Here is a 20,986-nt window from a genome sequence, read left to right as displayed (position 1 = left end):
CTAACCATCCATACAGTCCCACTGTAGTGAAAAGATTAGGTAGGGGGGGTAGTCTGAACACGACTCGAACCCGCAACCCTGCATTTGTCAGCATCAGTCCAACACCTCAGCCATTACGCAGTGAGGTCCCAACCTCTTGGCGAGGTCACTAGATGTTACACTAGGGACACTCCAACATAATGTACATATCCTATGTATACCTGGCCTCCCTCCCTAGCACCTCTGAAAGATACAGACAGTATACCCCCGAACCGTCTCTGTCATCATGCAAAATGGAGAATCCTCTTAACTCCTCATTCAAAATGGCTTCTAAATCATTACTTGAACTGGAGAAATGTTGAACTTGTGACATCAACAATCCCTCTAAGACTTTAGCTCAGTGTTAAAACAAGGGAAGGGCAGTGGTTCACGTCTGACTTGGAATCCGAGGAAAGAGAACCTGGGAAAGAAAGATGTGGTAGTTGGACTGAAATGTTAAGAAGTCTGCCTGGGACACTTGGTAGTTGGACTGAAATGTTAAGAAGTCTGCCTGAGACACTTGGTAGTTGGACTGAAATGTTAAGAAGTCTGCCTGGGACACTTGGTAGTTGGACTGAAATGTTAAGAAGTCTACCTGGGACACTTGGTAGTTGGACTGAAATGTTAAGAAGTCTGCCTGGGACACTTGGTAGTTGGACTGAAATGTTAAGAAGTCTGCCTGGGACACTTGGTAGTTGGACTGAAATGTTAAGAAGTCTACCTGGGACACTTGGTAGTTGGACTGAAATGTTAAGAAGTCTGCCTGGGACACTTGGTAGTTGGACTGAAATGTTAAGAAGTCTGCCTGGGACACTTGGTAGTTGGAGTGAAATGTTAAGAAGTCTGCCTGGGACACTTGGTAGTTGGACTGTGAAATGTTAAGAAGTCTGCCTGGGACACTTGGTAGTTGGAGTGAAATGTTAAGAAGTCTGCCTGGGACACTTGGTAGTTGGAGTGAAATGTTAAGAAGTCTGCCTGGGACACTTGGTAGTTGGAGTGAAATGTTAAGAAGTCTGCCTGGGACACTTGGTAGTTGGACTTTGGTTGGATGGACGATGGAGTGGACTTGGAACATGTGAAGAGGTATTAGAAAAGTTTGTTGTGGGATTTGGACTGGGAATACTGCGGATGGTGTCGTTGGGAATGTTTGCGTCGGTTGGCTTTGGCCCTTGTTGTTCCATTTGAGGAGCCTTTCTATTGGCCTTGTGTTTCCCATGCCAAGCAGCTGAATCCTCTTCGTACACAGAGAAGCACAGAGAGGATGGAGTGACGACTCTACTTGATGGAGGGAAGACACTCGATTAGTTTAATGTCATGCAAATACCATCACATTGCACTTAATGTCACACATACACACACAAATATAAATGCACACACACCATGCTTTTTGGAGACCAGTGGTCATTCACCAAGTGTATTCCTACATAGTATGTACATGAAAAAGGAGTGATATTATTATGTAAATGTCATTATATTATTGTCCCAAACACCTCTATTGGTTTATGTAAAGCAATAAGGTTGTTTGTCAAAGTACAGAATATATACTCCAGGTGGAAGTTGCCCCTAACCCGCAGATCTAGGATCAGCTTACTCCTCAAATCATAACTAACCATTAGGGGGGAATGCAAAACTGATCTTAGATCAGCATTTATGGACAAAGTCATCCTACTTCTTACTATACAGGAGAGCTAAAAGCACAATCATTTGATTGACGTTGTGTTTTTGTTTTACCATGTTCCGTTATCTTGCAGAATAAATGACGGCCAATATATTTTGGACAGAGGTGGAGGAAGGAGGGAGCAGCTCTCCTGTAGTTATTATTCCAGGTGACTTGTAATGTGTACAGTATTTAAACGTGTGTGTACAGAGCACCATAAGGCTGTGGGTTGGTTATATAGCACGGTATTGTAACGAAACAGACAAAAAGGTTAAGCTGGCATCCCAAATGGCACCCTATTCCCTATATAGTGCACTACCTTTCTTTATGCTCTGATCTAAAGTAGTTCACTAGTAATTCACTATATAGGGTACTATTTAGAACACACTATGTGAGGGAACCAGGATCTAAACTGTCTTTCTGGAATAACACCGTTGGACCCAAAGAAGTAGAAAACACCCCTTTATATCTCTCTCTAATAAAGAAGCACGGAATTGATTTGAGTTTCAACCAGTGATTGGAGTTCATTTTCAATTCAGAATATTCATTGAAATTCTGTTCATGAAAGGAAAAATCTGTCATTGAAAAACAATGGGCAAATTGAATAGACTGAATTAGAAAGAGAAAGGTCCCCATCCCCGGTGGCCACTGTGTATAGGGTATTGAGAAGGTACGTTGTGTTGCTATGTGCTGTGTTATACTTATGGCCCAAATGTTTTCCTGACCTCATGCCCTGACCAGGAAAACGCTGATCCCCAGTTGTAGGCTATAGCTAAGGCTCAGGGTTGTTCCTGTTCAGATCACATGCTCAGGAAAAGGTCCTGGATCTGATTAGAAAACAGTGTTATAGTGCAGTATTACACTAGAACTATAATAACGTATACAGTCATCTATTATTCAGATCAGATTGACCCACATTTTAGTGAATTATGTGGAACGTTCTACATCAAATAGTATTAAACTAGTATGTTGTGTGTGTGTGTGTGTGTGTGTGTGTGTGTGTGTGTGTGTGTGTGTGTGTGTGTGTGTGTGTGTGTGTGTGTGTGTGTGTGTGTGTGTGTGTGTGTGTGTGTGTGTGTGTGTGTGTGTGTGTGTGTGTGTGTGTACAGTGCACTCAACAGTGTTAGTTTGAATCAGCACAGACACCTTTACCCCATCCTCCCACAATATTCAGTGTGTGTGTTAATGCGGTTTTATGTAGTGTCTGTCAGAGGTTCCCTGTGGAGATGACCCACGCGTTCTGCATGAGTCAGACTGCTGAGGCTCATGCACACACAAACACACACACGTACTGTACACAGTACACACACACATAAATACACAGGCATACCAAGCAGACAGAGAGCAGTCCTCTGTGCCACAGAAACCTCATTATCTGCGTGTCTCATGCGGCACCCTATCCCCTGATGTGATTCTGGTCAAAAGTAGTGCACTATATAGGGAGTAAGGTGTCGTGAGGTTTGCACATTGTCTCTTTTTCTGCACTGCTGTGTCACCCTGTAACCCTGTCTGTTGTACTCTTCCTATTAGTTTTACCACTCCCCTTCACTCCACATCTGTATATAGCTGTAAATAGCTATTTGAGTTATATAGCTGGAGGTGGATATAGAGTCTATAGAGGATTTAGGAACGTTAGGGAATGGTGACATCATGGCCCCCTTTGCCCTCTTCATATGATTGTGGGTAGTGTGGTTCTCTTAGGAGTGAAAGGATAGAGCTGCCAACTGTGATTCCACAGAACATTATTATAATCAGAGAAGGGGTGGGCCCTGAGGAAGATCTCTCACCTCATTGGTTGAACACCTGGGGGATTGGCCAAAGCCCAAATGGGCAGAGTCCTCCAGAAATGAACCAATGAGAGGGTTTCTTTTTTGGCGTGTGTAGTTTAGAGTGCTGGATCCTGTCTTGAGATCCACACACAAAACTAGACTTTCCTCACAAATATATCAATAACATGATTTAGATGAAAGTCTGATTTTGGGAATGGGTTCAGAGAGCATTCCTATAATGACTCAGGAATGGACAAAGAGGCTGCTGTATGGCTGAATAAAAACCAAGATCGAAACACACAGAACAGAGCTGATATGATTCTAGAATAGATTATACAAGCCAGATAGTTGTGTCTGTTCTACGTAGTTTCTACCTGAAAAATCCCCTACAGCCTTTCACTGATGTGTGTTATCAGAAAGTCATGTAGCTGGAAAGAGGGTTGCAGAAGAGAAGTGGCACAAAGGACTATGGGAAGAGTAGTTCATTGAGTGTAGTTAATCAGAAACATGTTCTATAAACTCAAGCCTACCAAGGACACAGTTTGGAATTTTTGCATCACCCCAGATCATACTATCAGCCCAGAAACAACTCCTTGCCCCTAGAAGTTCAAATATCTGAAGGGACTGGATAGGGGACAGGGTTAACTATTAGGCTTTGGGGAACTTCCGCCATATTGTTTACATTTGTCTGCTCTGCCAAACACAAAACGTGGAAGTGCCTCAAAGTTGTTTCTGGACCGGGCCTCTGAGGGGTGTAATGACTTCTGGGTAGTGTAGTTCTACTAACCTCCATCTCTGTCCTTCCCTCCCTGCATGGCCCCAATAAGTGTTCCTCCCAGCCAGCATGAGAACCAATAAGGACGCAAACTGTGAAATTAACATATTTGTATTTTATTATTATAATTCTTCTACATTAATAATGGCTTTGGTTTGAAAAGTGTAACTGTTTTTAATCTCTTATTGTTTTTGTAAACATGTTTTTTGTTTGGACCTTTTTTTAACATAATGATCATGTATAGACATTTTATTATTTTATTTTTAATATAATTATTATAATAATTATTCTAGCTATTTATTCTAGCAATAGTCTTCCTACTATAATGTACTGTGGCAATGCATCCTAACTATAAGATATAAGATATGTATATGAAGAAATTATCATATCGAATCTGCAAAAGGATTTTCCTAATAAAAACAACAGTTAAGAATCTGCCTCTTGTGTGATATTTCCTTTCACAATGTGTGTGAAATGACAGAAAGATGACCTGAAGACTACTGTTGGCTCCTATATTGAGCACCTAGGATTTTGCTTAGTGGGCTGACATGGTCTTGCATGGTATAGATCAAGGTTTCCCAAACCCGGTCCTGGTGCCCCCCATGAGCGCACTATTTGTTTTATGTCCCAGCACTACACAGTTGAATCAAATAGTCAAAGCTTGATGATGAGCTGGTTATTTGAATCAGCTGTGTAGTGCTTGGACAAAACCCAAAATGTGCACCTTGGCGGTGTATAGGGCTGAGTATAGGATACCCTGGTAGTTAACCGGGTTAGATACTAGGTCGGTTACGTGGACTGATGGGGCACTCGACAACTCGGACCTAGTAAATCTCCGACCTCCAACGTCCAATTTTGGTGAGCTCTGAATGGGAAAATTTATTTGGAAAGATCATGACTGTAAGTCGCTTTGGATAAAAGCGTCTGCTAAATGGCATATATTATTATTATTATTATCATCCAACTCGGAATTACAAGTCAGAAACTTGGGCATCATCCTAGAGCCCCGACAGCTCTGACCTGAAGATCACTAACATCACGATTTTTCCCAATCGGAGCTTGTTTCTTTTCAGAGATCCCAGTTGTCTTGAACGCACCATGACAATAGCTTGCAGCCTCATACTGTGTCATACTGTTCTCCACTCTCTGACAGCCTGCCTGCAAAGCAAAGCACGGTCTCTCTTCCTCTATCTGCTTGAGGATTCTTCACCCAATGTGGTTGCTATGGTGACTCAGTGACGGCGACGGTTGCCGCGTCAGAATGTGGTGTGACCCAGGTGATGCGTTACGACAGCCGTAGATCTTCTAAGCTGTGTGTGTGTGTGTGTGTGTGTGTGTGTGTGTGTGTGTGTGTGTGTGTGTGTGTGTGTGTGTGTGTGTGTGTGTGTGTGTGTGTGTGTGTGTGTGTGTGTGTGTGTGTGTGTGTGTGTGGCTGTAATGTAATGTGAAGAGACATGAGGTTAGCAGTCTGTAACACTGTTTTAACATACACCCTGATCACACAACACGTGCCTCCGAGTTCATACAAACATATTTTAACATACAGCATCACAAACACAGACACTGCCGTCTGTAGGATCTTAATGAGGGTAAAACCACACCCTGATAACACACACACACACCCTTCACGTGCCTCCGAGTTCATACAAACATATTTTAACATACAGCATCACAAACACAGACACTGTTAACACTGTTTTAACATACACCATCACAAACACAGTTAACACTGTTTTAACATACACCATCACAAATACAGTTAACACTGTTTTAACATACACCATCACAAACACAGTTGACACTGTTTTAACATACACCATCACAAACACAGTTAACACTGTTTTAACATACACCATCACAAACACAGTTAACACTGTTTTAACATACAGCATCACAAACAAACAGTTAACACTGTTTTAACATACACCATCACAAACACAGTTAACACTGTTTTAACATACACATCACAAACACACTGTTTTAACACTACACCATTTAACATACACCATCACAAACACAGTTAACACTGTTTTAACATACAGCATCACAAACACAGTTGACACTGTTTTAACATACATACAGCATCACAAACACAGTTAACACTGTTTTAACATACAACATACATCACAAACACAGTTAACACTGTTTTAACATACAGCATCACAAACACAGTTAACACTGTTTTAACATACAGCATCACAAACACAGTTGACACTGTTTTAACATACAGCATCACAAACACAGTTAACACTGTTTTAACATACACCATCACAAACACAGTTGAACACTGTTTTAACATACAGCATCACAAACACAAACACACAGTTAACACTGTTTTAACATACAGCATCACAAACACAAACACAGTTAACACTGTTTTAACATACACCATCACAAACACAAACACAGTTAACACTGTTTTAACATACACCATCACAAACACAAACACAGTTAACACTGTTTTAACATACACCATCACAAACACAAACACAGTTAACACTGTTTTAACATACACCATCACAAACACAGTTGACACTGTTTTAACATACACCATCACAAACACAGTTAACACTGTTTTAACATACAGCATCACAAACACAAACACAGTTAACACTGTTTTAACATACACCATCACAAACACAGTTAACACTGTTTTAACATACACCATCACAAACACAGTTAACACTGTTTTAACATACAGCATCACAAACACAAACACAGTTAACACTGTTTTAACATACACCATCACAAACACAGTTAACACTGTTTTAACATACACCATCACAAACACAAACACAGTTAACACAACATACAGTTAACACTGTTTTAACATACACCATCACAAACACAAACAACATACACAGTTAACACTGTTTTAACATACACCATCACAAACACAAACACAGTTAACACTGTTTTAACATACACCATCACAAACACAAACACAGTTGACACTGTTTTAACATACACCATCACAAACACAGTTGACACTGTTTTAACATACACCATCACAAATACAGTTAACACTGTTTTAACATACACCATCACAAACACAGTTGACACTGTTTTAACATACACCATCACAAACACAGTTAACACTGTTTTAACATACACCATCACAAACACAGTTAACACTGTTTTAACATACACCATCACAAACACAAACACAGTTAACACTGTTTTAACATACACCATCACAAACACAGTTAACACTGTTTTAACATACACCATCACAAACACAGTTAACACTGTTTTAACATACACCATCACAAACACAAACACAGTTAACACTGTTTTAACATACACCATCACAAACACAGTTAACACTGTTTTAACATACACCATCACAAACACAGTTAACACTGTTTTAACATACAGCATCACAAACACAGTTGACACTGTTTTAACATACATCACAATCACAAACACAGTTAACACTGTTTTAACATACACCATCACAAACACAAACACAGTTAACACTGTTTTAACATACACCATCACAAACACAGTTAACACTGTTTTAACATACACCATCACAAACACAGTTGACACTGTTTTAACATACACCATCACAAAACACAGTTAACACTGTTTTAACATACACACACATCACAAACACAGTTGAACACTGTTTTAACATACACCATCACAAACACAAACACAGTTAACACTGTTTTAACATACACCATCACAAACACAAACACACAGTTAACACTGTTTTAACATACACCATCACAAACACAAACACAGTTAACACTGTTTTAACATACACCATCACAAACACAAACACAGTTAACACTGTTTTAACATACACCATCACAAACACAAACACAGTTAACACTGTTTTAACATACACCATCACAAACACAGTTGACACTGTTTTAACATACAGCATCACAAACACAGTTAACACTGTTTTAACATACAGCATCACAAACACAAGCACAGTTAACACTGTTTTAACATACACCATCACAAACACAGTTAACACTGTTTTAACATACACATCACAAACACAGTTAACACTGTTTTAACATACAGCATCACAAACACAAACACAGTTAACACTGTTTTAACATACACCATCACAAACACAGTTAACACTGTTTTAACATACAGCATCACAAACACAGTTAACACTGTTTTAACATACACCATCACAAACACAAACACAGTTAACACTGTTTTAACATACACCATCACAAACACAAACACAGTTAACACTGTTTTAACATACACCATCACAAACACAAACACAGTTAACACTGTTTTAACATACACCATCACAAACACAAACACAGTTGACCCTGTTTTAACATACACCATCACAAACACAGTTGACACTGTTTTAACATACACCATCACAAACACAGTTGACACTGTTTTAACATACACCATCACAAACACAGTTGACACTGTTTTAACATACACCATCACAAACACAAACACAGTTAACACTGTTTTAACATACACCATCACAAACACAAACACAGTTAACACTGTTTTAACATACACAAACACAAACACAGTTAACACTGTTTTAACATACACCATCACAAACACAGTTAACACTGTTTTAACATACACCATCACAAACACAAGCACAGTTAACACTGTTTTAACATACACCATCACAAACACAAACACAGTTAACACTGTTTTAACATACACCATCACAAACACAAACACAGTTAACACTGTTTTAACATACACCATCACAAACACAAACACAGTTGACACTGTTTTAACATACACCATCAACAAACAAAACACACAAACACAGTTAACACTGTTTTAACATACACCATCACAAACACAAACACAGTTAACACTGTTTTAACATACACCATCACAAACACAAACACAGTTCACAAACACAGTTAACACTGTTTTAACATACACCATCACAAACACAAACATACACCACAGTTAACACTGTTTTAACATACAAACACATCACAAACACAGTTAACACTGTTTTAACATACACCATCACAAACACAGTTAACACTGTTTTAACATACACCATCACAAACACAAACACAGTTAACACTGTTTTAACATACACCATCACAAACACAAACACAGTTAACACTGTTTTAACATACACCATCACAAACACAAACACAGTTAACACTGTTTTAACATACACCATCACAAACACAAACACAGTTAACACTGTTTTAACATACACCATCACAAACACAAACACAGTTAACACTGTTTTAACATACACCATCACAAACACAGTTAACACTGTTTTAACATACAGCATCACAAACACAGTTAACACTGTTTTAACATACAGCATCACAAACACAAACACAGTTAACACTGTTTTAACATACACCATCACAAACACAGTTAACACTGTTTTAACATACACCATCACAAACACAAACACAGTTAACACTGTTTTAACATACACCATCACAAACACAGTTGACACTGTTTTAACATACACCATCACAAACACAGTTGACACTGTTTTAACATACACCATCACAAACACAAACACAGTTAACACTGTTTTAACATACACCATCACAAACACAGTTAACACTGTTTTAACATACACCATCACAAACACAAACACAGTTAACACTGTTTTAACATACACCAACATACACATCAGTCACAACATACAATCACACAGTTAACACTGTTTTAACATACACCATCACAAACACAAACACAGTTAACACTGTTTTAACATACACCATCACAAACACAAACACAGTTGACACTGTTTTAACATACACCATCACAAACACAGTTGACACTGTTTTAACATACACCATCACAAACAAAACACAGTTAACACTGTTTTAACATACACCATCACAAACACAAACACAGTTAACACTGTTTTAACATACACCAAACACAGTCACAAACACAAAAACACAAACACAGTTAACACTGTTTTAACATACACCATCACAAACACAAACACAGTTAACACTGTTTTAACATACACCATCACAAACACAGTTAACACTGTTTTAACATACACCATCACAAACACAGTTAACACTGTTTTAACATACAATCACAAACACAGTTAACACTGTTTTAACATACACCATCACAAACACAACACCATCACAAACACAGTTAACACTGTTTTAACATACACCATCACAAACACAGTCAACAACACACAGTTAACACTGTTTTAACATACACCATCACAAACACAGTTAACACTGTTTTAACATACAGCATCACAAACACAAACACAGTTAACACTGTTTTAACATACACCATCACAAACACAGTTAACACTGTTAACACTGTTTTAACATACAGCATCACAAACACAAACACAGTTAACACTGTTTTAACATACACCATCACATGTCAAACACAAACACAGTTAACAAACACAAACACAGTTAACACTGTTTTAACATACACCATCACAAACACAGTTAACACTGTTTTAACATACAGCATCACAAACACAAACACAGTTAACACTGTTTTAACATACACCATCACAAACACAAACACAGTTAACACTGTTTTAACATACACCATCACAAACACAAACACAGTTAACACTGTTTTAACATACACCATCACAAACACAAACACAGTTGACACTGTTTTAACATACACCATCACAAACACAAACACAGTTGACACTGTTTTAACATACACCATCACAAACACAAACACAGTTAACACTGTTTTAACATACACCATCACAAACACAGTTAACACTGTTTTAACATACACCATCACAAACACAAACACAGTTAACACTGTTTTAACATACACCATCACAAACACAAACACAGTTAACACTGTTTTAACATACACCATCACAAACACAAACACAGTTAACACTGTTTTAACATACACCATCACAAACACAAACACAGTTAACACTGTTTTAACATACACCATCACAAACACAGTTGACACTGTTTTAACATACAGCATCACAAACACAGTTAACACTGTTTTAACATACAGCATCACAAACACAAACACAGTTAACACTGTTTTAACATACAGCATCACAAACACAAGCACAGTTAACACTGTTTTAACATACACCATCACAAACACAGTTAACACTGTTTTAACATACAGCATCACAAACACAAACACAGTTAACACTGTTTTAACATACACCATCACAAACACAAACACAGTTAACACTGTTTTAACATACACCATCACAAACACAGTTAACACTGTTTTAACATACAGCATCACAAACACAAACACAGTTAACACTGTTTTAACATACAGCATCACAAACACAAACACAGTTAACACTGTTTTAACATACACCATCACAAACACAAACACAGTTAACACTGTTTTAACATACACCATCACAAACACAAACACAGTTGACCCTGTTTTAACATACACCATCACAAACACAAACACATTTGACCCTGTTTTAACATACACCATCACAAACACAAACACAGTTAACACTGTTTTAACATACACCATCACAAACACAAACACAGTTAACACTGTTTTAACATACAGCATCACAAACACAGTTAACACTGTTTTAACATACAGCATCACAAACACAAACACAGTTAACACTGTTTTAACATACACCATCACAAACACAGTTAACACTGTTTTAACATACACCATCACAAACACAAACACAGTTAACACTGTTTTAACATACACCATCACAAACACAGTTGACACTGTTTTAACATACACCATCACAAACACAGTTGACACTGTTTTAACATACACCATCACAAACACAAACACAGTTGACCCTGTTTTAACATACACCATCACAAACACAGTTGACACTGTTTTAACATACACCATCACAAACACAGTTGACACTGTTTTAACATACACCATCACAAACACAAACACAGTTAACACTGTTTTAACATACACCATCACAAACACAAACACAGTTAACACTGTTTTAACATACACCATCACAAACACAAACACAGTTAACACTGTTTTAACATACACCATCACAAACACAGTTGACACTGTTTTAACATACACCATCACAAACACAAGCACAGTTTTAACACTGTTTTAACATACACCATCACAAACACAGTTAACACTGTTTTAACATACAGCATCACAAACACAAACACAGTTAACACTGTTTTACAAACACAGTACACTGTTTTAACATACACAAACACAAACACAGTTAACACTGTTTTAACATACACCATCACAAACACAAACACAGTTAACACTGTTTTAACATACACCATCACAAACACAAACAACAGTTGACCCTGTTTTAACATACACCATCACAAACACAAACACAGTTGACCCTGTTTTAACATACACCATCACAAACACAAACACAGTTAACACTGTTTTAACATACACCATCACAAACACAAACACAGTTAACACTGTTTTAACATACACCATCACAACAAACACAGTTGACACTGTTTTACACAAACACAGTTGACCCTGTTTTAACATACACCATCACAAACACAAACACAGTTGACCCTGTTTTAACATACACCATCACAAACACAAACACAGTTGACCCTGTTTTAACATACACCATCACAAACACAAACACAGTTGACACTGTTTTAACATACACCATCACAAACACAAACACAGTTGACACTGTTTTAACATACACCATCAAAAACACAAACACAGTTGACCCTGTTTTAACATACACCATCAAAACACAAAACACAGTTGACCCTGTTTTAACATACACCATCACAAACACAAACACAGTTGACCCTGTTTTAACATACACCATCACAAACACAAAACATACACCATCACAGTTTTTAACATACACCATCACCCTGTTTTAACATACACCATCACAAACACAAACACATTTGACCCTGTTTTAACATACACCATCACAAACACAAACACATTTGACCCTGTTTTAACATACACCATCACAAACACAAACACATTTGACCCTGTTTTAACATACACCATCACAAACACAGTTAACACTGTTTTAACATACACCATCACAAACACAGTTAACACTGTTTTAACATACACCATCACAAACACAAACACAGTTGACCCTGTTTTAACATACACCATCACAAACACAAACACAGTTAACACTGAACCCTGTTTTTTAACATACACCATCACAAACACAAACACATTTGACCCAGTTGTTTTAACATACACCATCACAAACACAAACACAGTTAACACTGTTTTAACATACACCATCACAAACACAAACACAGTTGACCCTGTTTTAACATACACCATCACAAACACAGTTGACCCTGTTTTAACATACACCATCACAAACACAAACACATTTGACCCTGTTTTAACATACACCATCACAAACACAAACACAGTTAACACTGTTTTAACATACACCATCACAAACACAAACACAGTTGACCCTGTTTTAACATACACCATCACAAACACAAACACAGTTGACCCTGTTTTAACATACACCATCACAAACACAAACACAGTTGACCCTGTTTTAACATACACCATCAAAAACACAAACACAGTTGACCCTGTTTTAACATACACCATCACAAACACAAACACAGTTGACCCTGTTTTAACATACACCATCAAAAACACAAACACAGTTGACCCTGTTTTAACATACACCATCAAAAACACAAACACAGTTGACCCTGTTTTAACATACACCATCACAAACACAAACACAGTTGACCCTGTTTTAACATACACCATCACAAACACAAACACAGTTGACCCTGTTTTAACATACACCATCACAAACACAAACACATTTGACCCTGTTTTAACATACACCATCACAAACACAAACACAGTTAACACTGTTTTAACATACACCATCACAAACACAAACACAGTTGACCCTGTTTTAACATACACCATCACAAACACAAACACAGTTGACCCTGTTTAAACATAGAGACTATAAAACAAACAACACACACAAACATGACCCAGGGTATAATATAGTTAACAGCCATCTCATGGAGAATGGAGTTTCTCACAGGCTTTATGAGTCAGAGAGAGAGGTGGGGAGAGAGAACAGGGAGAGAGTGTGTATGTGTCCCTTTAGTCACCACTCATGAGTCATATATTGTATAGAGAGACTATGGCCATTGTGGTTTCAACACATAACTATGACAATGCTCTTAGATAATATCAAACCATTCTGTGGCAGCCATTTTAGCATCTACTGGGGGCTACTGACTAGTAACAGTTCAGGGGATGGTGAGGATTTTAAACCCAGCTGATTTAACATAAATACAGTCTTTAGTCTTTTGACCAACTGGGTTTAATCTCGGGTCATCTGCGCGCCACAAGTCTGTGTTCACCCGGTGAGCTAAAGCCTAGGTGGTTTGGTTACTGATCACATGAGCTTGGTTCACCAAACGACCTCTGTTACATGCTCATATACTGCTAAACTGATCTAGAGTCCAAATGGTACTGTGAGAATTCAATTCGGTACTGATCGAGATTCTTAGCGTACTGCAATGTTCTGTAGTTTGTGTTAGTGCTGCAGCTACTGCTCACATCAGAGAGGGAGGGAGAGAGAGGAAGGGGAGAGGGGTGAGCAAGAGGGAGGGAGAGAGAGGAAGGGGAGAGGGGGGAGCAAGAGGGAGGGAGAGAGAGGAAGGGGAGAGGGGGGAGCAAGAGGGAGGGAGAGAGAGAAGGGGAAGGGGAGGGGAGGGAGAGAGAGGAAGGGGAGAGGGGTGAGCAAGAGGGAGGGAGAGAGAAGAAGGGGAGAGGGGTGAACAAGAGGGAGGGAGAGAGGAGGGGAAGGGGTGAGAGGGGTGAGCAAGAGGGAGGGAGAGAGAGGAAGGGGAAGGGGGAGAGGGGAGTGAACAAGAGGGAGGGGGAGAAGAGGGAGGGAGAGGGGAGGGGAGAGGGGTGAACAAGAGGGAGGGAGAGAGACGAAGGGGAGAGGGGGGAGCAAGAGGGAGGGAGAGAGAGGAAGGGGAGAGGGGGGAGCAAGAGGGAGGGAGAGAGGGGTGAACAAGAGGGAGGGAGAGAGGGGGGGAGGGGGAGGGGGGAGCAAGAGGGAGGGAGAGAGAGGAAGGGGAGAGGGGTGAACAAGAGGGAGGGAGAGAGAGGAAGGGGAGAGGGGGAGCAAGAGGGAGGGAGAGAGAGGAAGGGGAGAGGGGTGAACAAGAGGGAGGGAGAGAGAGGAAGGGGAGAGGGGGAGCAAGAGGGAGGGAGAGAGACGAAGGGGAGAGGGGGGAGCAAGAGGGAGGGAGAGAGAGGAAGGGGAGAGGGGTGAACAAGAGGGAGGGAGAGAGAGGAAGGGGAGAGGGGGGAGCAAGAGGGAGGGAGAGAGAGGAAGGGGAGAGGGGTGAACAAGAGGGAGGGAGAGAGAGGAAGGGGAGAGGGGGGAGCAAGAGGGAGGGAGAGAGAGGAAGGGGAGAGGGGGGAACAAGAGGGAGGGAGAGAGAGGAAGGGGAGAGGGGGGAGCAAGAGGGAGGGAGAGAGAGGAAGGGGAGAAGGGGGAGCAAGAGGGAAGGGAGAGAGAGACAGAGGGGGACGAGAGAGAGAGATGGAAGAAAGATGGAGGGAAAAGGAGAAAGGAGAGAGAGAGACATCAAAGGAGAGGAAATGAAAGCTTAATGTAGCATCAGCATAATTTCACACTTCAGTAGAAATGAGGCCAATGCGGTAAATGCTCTCCCCCTCTCTCTTTCTCCCTCGCTCTCTCCCTCTCTCTTTCTCCCTCCCTCCCTCCCTCGCTCTCCCACCCTACCTTTCTCTCTCTCTCTCTCCTCCCTGCTATTTTTAGCTCTCTGGTGGATATAAAAAGCCCACTAGAGTGGTAGAGTGGGGAATGACTATAGACTGCCACTGTATGGGAAACCTCGGCCTGTAGAGCTGCATGTCTGTCTGTGTGTGTGTGTGTGTGTGTGTGTGTGTGTGTGTGTGTGTGTGTGTGTGTGTGTGTGTGTGTGTGTGTGTGTGTGTGTGTGTGTGTGTGTGTGTGTGTGTGTGTGTGTGTGTGTGTGTGTGCGCGTGCATGTGCGTTTGCGTGATCGACTATAGGTGAAAATATGGTGTTCTGTCTACCAACCAGGCCGAGTATGTCGCTTGTATATCAGTCGGAATGAAGAGGCCTTTCCCTTTGTAAATAACATTGAGTAAGGGCGCCTCCCTGCGTGTATATGTGTTACTGCACCCTGCTGTTTGATCCTGTATCAATTCCGTGTCCAGATGCGTATAGCGGATATATTGAAAGCAGCTCACACTCCGGGCACACACGACGGGAAAGAGCAAATACTTAAATGAATATCTGATGTTCGATATGCCTACATAAAGCGCCACAACCGAAATGTTTGTGCAATTGTACAATACCGATTGGTTTTCGATTTGGAACAAGGGCCATCTTATTGAACTCCCGTAGCCACTGATCGAGGATCTGTTCATCCTCCCCAATTCTAACCTTAACCATTGGTGGGAAAACCGCAAAACTGAACTTAGATCGACGTCTAAGGGCAACTTCATCCTTTATGGTCTGAACCAACCCTTTCGTTTTTCTCAAGGGGGAATATCAAGTTTGTGTGTGAGAGCGCTAGATGGCTGTCAGAAGTGACGGAGTAACGGGAGGGAGGGGGGTAGGGTGGACAGACACCGCTAGCCAACAGAGGGGGTGGCGTTTGATTCGGTAAAAACCGAGATTGAACGAACGGACTGTGGAACCGACGAAGCTGCCCCTTTAAATCAGGAATACAGCGCATTCGGAGGTGAGTTTGGAAATATCACTCAATTTTATATGTTTATATCACCTCTTTACAGAACCATGTACTTATTTGCGGTTTATGTGCGCTTGTCTTCCCGATTTTGGTCATGGAAAAGCAGCGCTTAAGGGAAAAAGAGAGTCATCGGTCACGAATTCGGGTTTCCTAAGCCAGGGCGGAGAGAGAGAGGGTGGGGAGGAGAGGAACTGGGGGACAGGGTCTGTGCGAGAAACGTTATCAAAACGTCGGTAGCGCACACTGTAGCTGATAGATCAGAGGGAAGCAGCGATGTCTAAAACAGCTGGATGGTTTGAGGGAAGTGTCAAATTAGCTTACTAGGCTCTTTGCAATGCATGCATTATTTGCAACAGGCGAATAGCTTCCATACGCATTCTAACAACATGTCAACAGCCTATTCTCCGGCTGAGATTCGACTATGCAGTAGGCCTATTACCGTAGTTAGTAGGCCTATAAGTGTGTTTGTGTGTGTGTGTGTGTGGGGGGGACACACTGTTCCATCCGTCAAAATGCCCGCATTGTGTTTTCAATCTGCAGACCAGTGGAATCGCCATGAACTGATAAATTCCGTCAAATTAATACAGTGTATTGTCTAATCATGTTAGCCTACTAATGTGATGGTCTATACTAGAACACTGCACAAGACACGACGATACTGTTTCAACCCGGCTATTCGTTGGCCTATAGGCCTGGATATAATTCTGAGGGTCAAAATAATGATCTTGACTGTCAGACAATGCTTCAGGTCACTTACCCTTTGGCTGGGAATGAGAGAATATACCCTCGTCGGGAAAGTTTGAAACTAGTCGGAAGGCGTATGAAATTAGCTCTGTGGTAACAGGTGGGCTCAGTGGATAGGCCTACAGCTTCTGACGTTTGAACGGAAATGGCAGCATGTACGACCGTTTTCTTTGCATAGTTAGTAGCTCATACATAACACTGTTGAGTGCACTGTACACACACACACACACACACACACACAGACACACACACACACACACACACACACACACACACACACACACACACACACACACACACACACACAGGCCTAATTAGAGCCATTAATCTCAAGGTCCTGCACAGTAGAGTAATTACAGTAGGACTCCTGAGGGAGGGAGAGAGAGAGAGAGAGAGAGAGAGGGGAGGGGGGAGCAAGAGAAAGATAAAGAGAGGGAGAGAGAGGCTCATCTTTTCTGGTGAATAGTTGGGTACAATACTTTATTTTACAGCTCTGTGACAACATGAATGTATTGAAACTATGGGAACGTTCTATCACGTGACGCAATTAACTTGTTTCTGTGAATCTAAAAGAAATGAAATATCGTTATTAGTTACTATGTAGTTGAAACGTGTATATGACTGTAAAATAATAGTCACCAAATGTTAAATCTACAGTACCTCCATCACACAGTATCCCTGCTCATTGTAAATATGGTATTGGAACTGACCCTGTATATAGTATGTTTATCCATATACATATCTACCTTCATCACTCCAGTATCCCTGCTCATTGTAAATATGGTATTGGAACTGACCCTGTATATAGTATGTTTACTTAATCATAGTGTTCTTCATATTTCTTCTTATTTCTTGTATGTTATTTTCTGGTATTACATTGTTATTGATTATCGCATTGTTGGGTTTTGAGTCGGAAAGAAAGGTATTTCACTGTACTGTGCATGTGATATTAAAAACTTGAAACTTCTACTCTGCAGGAGGTGAAGGTTTACAGCTGACCATCTGACCTGAGGTCACAACCACTCCTGTCCATCTGACCTGAGGTCACAACCACTCCTGTCCATCTGACCTGAGGTCACAACCACTCCTGTCCATCTGACCTGAGGTCACAACCACTCCTGTCCATCTGACCTGAGGTCACAACCACTCCTGTCCATCTGACCTGAGGTCACAACCACTCCTGTCCATCTGACCTGAGGTCACAACCACTCCTGTCCATCTGACCTGAGGTCACAACCACTCCTGTCCATCTGACCTGAGGTCACAACCACTCCTGTCCATCTGACCTGAGGTCACAACCACTCCTGTCCATCTGAGTGACCCAACTCACCTGGTCAGTTCCCCTGCACACACACACCTGTTCTACCTGGTACACCTGTCTATCAACCCAACACACACCTGCCCTGCCTGGTACACCTGTCTATCAACCCAACACACACCTGTCTGGCCACTGGAGCAGACTCCAATCTGCACACCATCCACTAGGTAGGTAGGTAGGTAGGTAGGTAGGTAGGTGTGTGTGTTTGTGTGTGTGTGTGTGTGTGTGTGTGCGTGTGCGTGTGTACATGCCCATGTGTCATATGTGTGTGTTTGTGTGTGTGTGTGCGGTTAAGGACAATAAATGTACAATCAAGCCTGAGAAACAAACATGATGACTGTAGCAGAAAACCACACGAGGGCAGTATAAAGCTGCTTTTAAATGATTTATTTCTCTCCCCCCTCTTCCCCTTCCCTCCTCCCCTCCCCATAGTGGGGGTGTGTGTCTTGATGGATCAGGATGTCAACCAATAACAACATCGCCCAGGCCAGGAAACTGGTGGAACAACTGAGGATTGAGGCAGGGATCGAACGTATTAAGGTGTGTGTCAACGCTAAGGTTTTTATTAGCATGTAAGTATCAGTCCACTGTAAGGAGCAATCCACTGTAACGAGCAATCCACTGTACGGATCAGTCCACTGTAACGAGCAATCCACTGTACGGATCAGTCCACTGTAAGGATCAGTCCACTGTAAGGATCAGTCCACTGTAACGAGCAACACACTGTAAGGATCAGTCCACTGTCTTGATCAGTCCACTGTAAGGATCAGTCCACTGTAATGAGCAACACACTGTAAGGATCAGTCCACTGTAAGAAGCAATCCACTGTAAGTATCAGTCCACTGTAAGGATCAGTCCACTGTAAGGATCAGTCCACTGTAAGGAGCAGTCCACTGTAAGGATCAGTCCACTGTAAGGATCAGTCCACTGTACGGATCAGTCCACTGTAAGGAGCAGTCCACTGTAAGGAGCAGTCCACTGTAAGGATCAGTCCACTGTAAGGAGCAGTCCACTGTAAGGAGCAGTCCACTGTAAGGAGCAGTCCACTGTAAGGATCAGTCCACTGTAAGGATCAGTCCACTGTAAGGATCAGTCCACTGTAAGGAGCAGTCCACTGTAAGGATCAGTCCACTGTAAGGAGCAGTCCACTGTAAGGAGCAGTCCACTGTAAGGAGCAGTCCACTGTAAGGAGCAGTCCACTGTAAGGATCAGTCCACTGTAAGGAGCAGTCCACTGTAAGGAGCAGTCCACTGTAAGGATCAGTCCACTGTAAGGAGCAGTCCACTGTAAGGATCAGTCCACTGTAAGGAGCAGTCCACTGTAAGGATCAGTCCACTGTAAGGATCAGTCCACTGTAAGGATCAGTCCACTGTAAGGAGCAGTCCACTGTAAGGATCAGTCCACTGTAAAGATCAGTCCACTGTAAGGATCAGTCCACTGTAAGGAGCAGTCCACTGTAAGGATCAGTCCACTGTAAGGATCAGTCCACTGTAAGGATCAGTCCATTGTAAGGATCAGTCCACTATAAGGAGCAATCCACTGTTGCCAAAGCATCACAATATCCCTCTACCTGCCTCCTCTCTCTACCCCTCGTATCTTTCTCTCTCTATCCTATCCGTCCTCTCTCCCTCTCCCCCCTCCTCTCTCTACCCCTCGTATCTTTCTCTCTCTATCCTATCCGTCCTCTCTCCCTCTCCCCCCTCCTCTGTCCCCTCCCCTTCTCTCTCTCATCCTGCCGCTCTCTCTCTCTCCAGGTTTCTAAGGCAGCAGCAGACCTGATGAGTTACTGTGAGCAGCACGCCCGTAACGATCCGCTCCTCGTTGGCGTCCCAACGTCAGAAAACCCTTTCAAAGATAAGAAACCCTGCATCATCCTATAGCTGCACACTTGTCTCTGCCCATCAGACACACACACACACACACACACTCACTCACTCACTCACTCACTCACTCACTCACTCACCACTC

The 20,986-nt window shown here is 41.5% G+C and overlaps 1 protein-coding gene and 1 long non-coding RNA gene across 5 annotated transcripts; one reads left to right on the top strand and one right to left on the bottom strand.

The window, feature by feature from the left end:
* Positions 1-391: 391 nt before the first annotated feature.
* Positions 392-4,646, bottom strand: LOC127916705 (uncharacterized). Of its 3 annotated transcripts, none has more exons than XR_008095603.1 (3): positions 740-4,646; positions 614-697; positions 392-487 (listed from the first exon to the last, which is right to left on the bottom strand). It is a non-coding gene; the product is annotated as an uncharacterized LOC127916705 (long non-coding RNA). The 3 variants fall into 3 exon arrangements; XR_008095602.1 differs by having other exon boundaries at positions 431-529; XR_008095601.1 differs by having other exon boundaries at positions 464-571.
* Positions 4,647-16,821: 12,175 nt separating this feature from the next.
* On the top strand, positions 16,822-20,975 carry LOC127916704 (guanine nucleotide-binding protein G(I)/G(S)/G(O) subunit gamma-7). 2 transcript variants are annotated; one of them, XM_052499385.1, is made up of 4 exons: positions 16,822-16,947; positions 18,678-19,033; positions 19,451-19,558; positions 20,773-20,975. In XM_052499385.1, exons 3-4 carry the CDS (start codon positions 19,478-19,480, stop codon positions 20,896-20,898), a joined length of 207 nt encoding a protein of 68 aa, XP_052355345.1. In that variant the 5' UTR covers positions 16,822-16,947; positions 18,678-19,033; positions 19,451-19,477; the 3' UTR covers positions 20,899-20,975. The 2 variants fall into 2 exon arrangements, with proteins under 2 accessions (XP_052355345.1, XP_052355344.1); XM_052499384.1 differs by having other exon boundaries at positions 18,678-19,185.
* The last annotated feature ends 11 nt before the right edge of the window (positions 20,976-20,986 follow it).

The sequence above is a fragment of the Oncorhynchus keta genome, chromosome 37 (assembly GCF_023373465.1).
Source record: "Oncorhynchus keta strain PuntledgeMale-10-30-2019 chromosome 37, Oket_V2, whole genome shotgun sequence".
In the NCBI taxonomy this organism is placed as follows: domain Eukaryota; kingdom Metazoa; phylum Chordata; class Actinopteri; order Salmoniformes; family Salmonidae; genus Oncorhynchus; species Oncorhynchus keta.
Note: the sequence above shows the minus strand (reverse complement) of the source record. Positions and strands in the feature narration are given on the sequence as shown.

What these genes read in the sequence shown, in the direction of transcription:
- LOC127916704 (XM_052499385.1), top strand. Translation starts at nt 19,478, where the DNA reads ATGTCAACCAATAACAACATCGCCCAGGCCAGGAAACTGGTGGAACAA. An exon ending in CAGGGATCGAACGTATTAAG is followed by an intron (nt 19,559 to 20,772) that starts GTGTGTGTCAAC and finishes CTCTCTCTCCAG; the next exon opens with GTTTCTAAGGCAGCAGCAGA.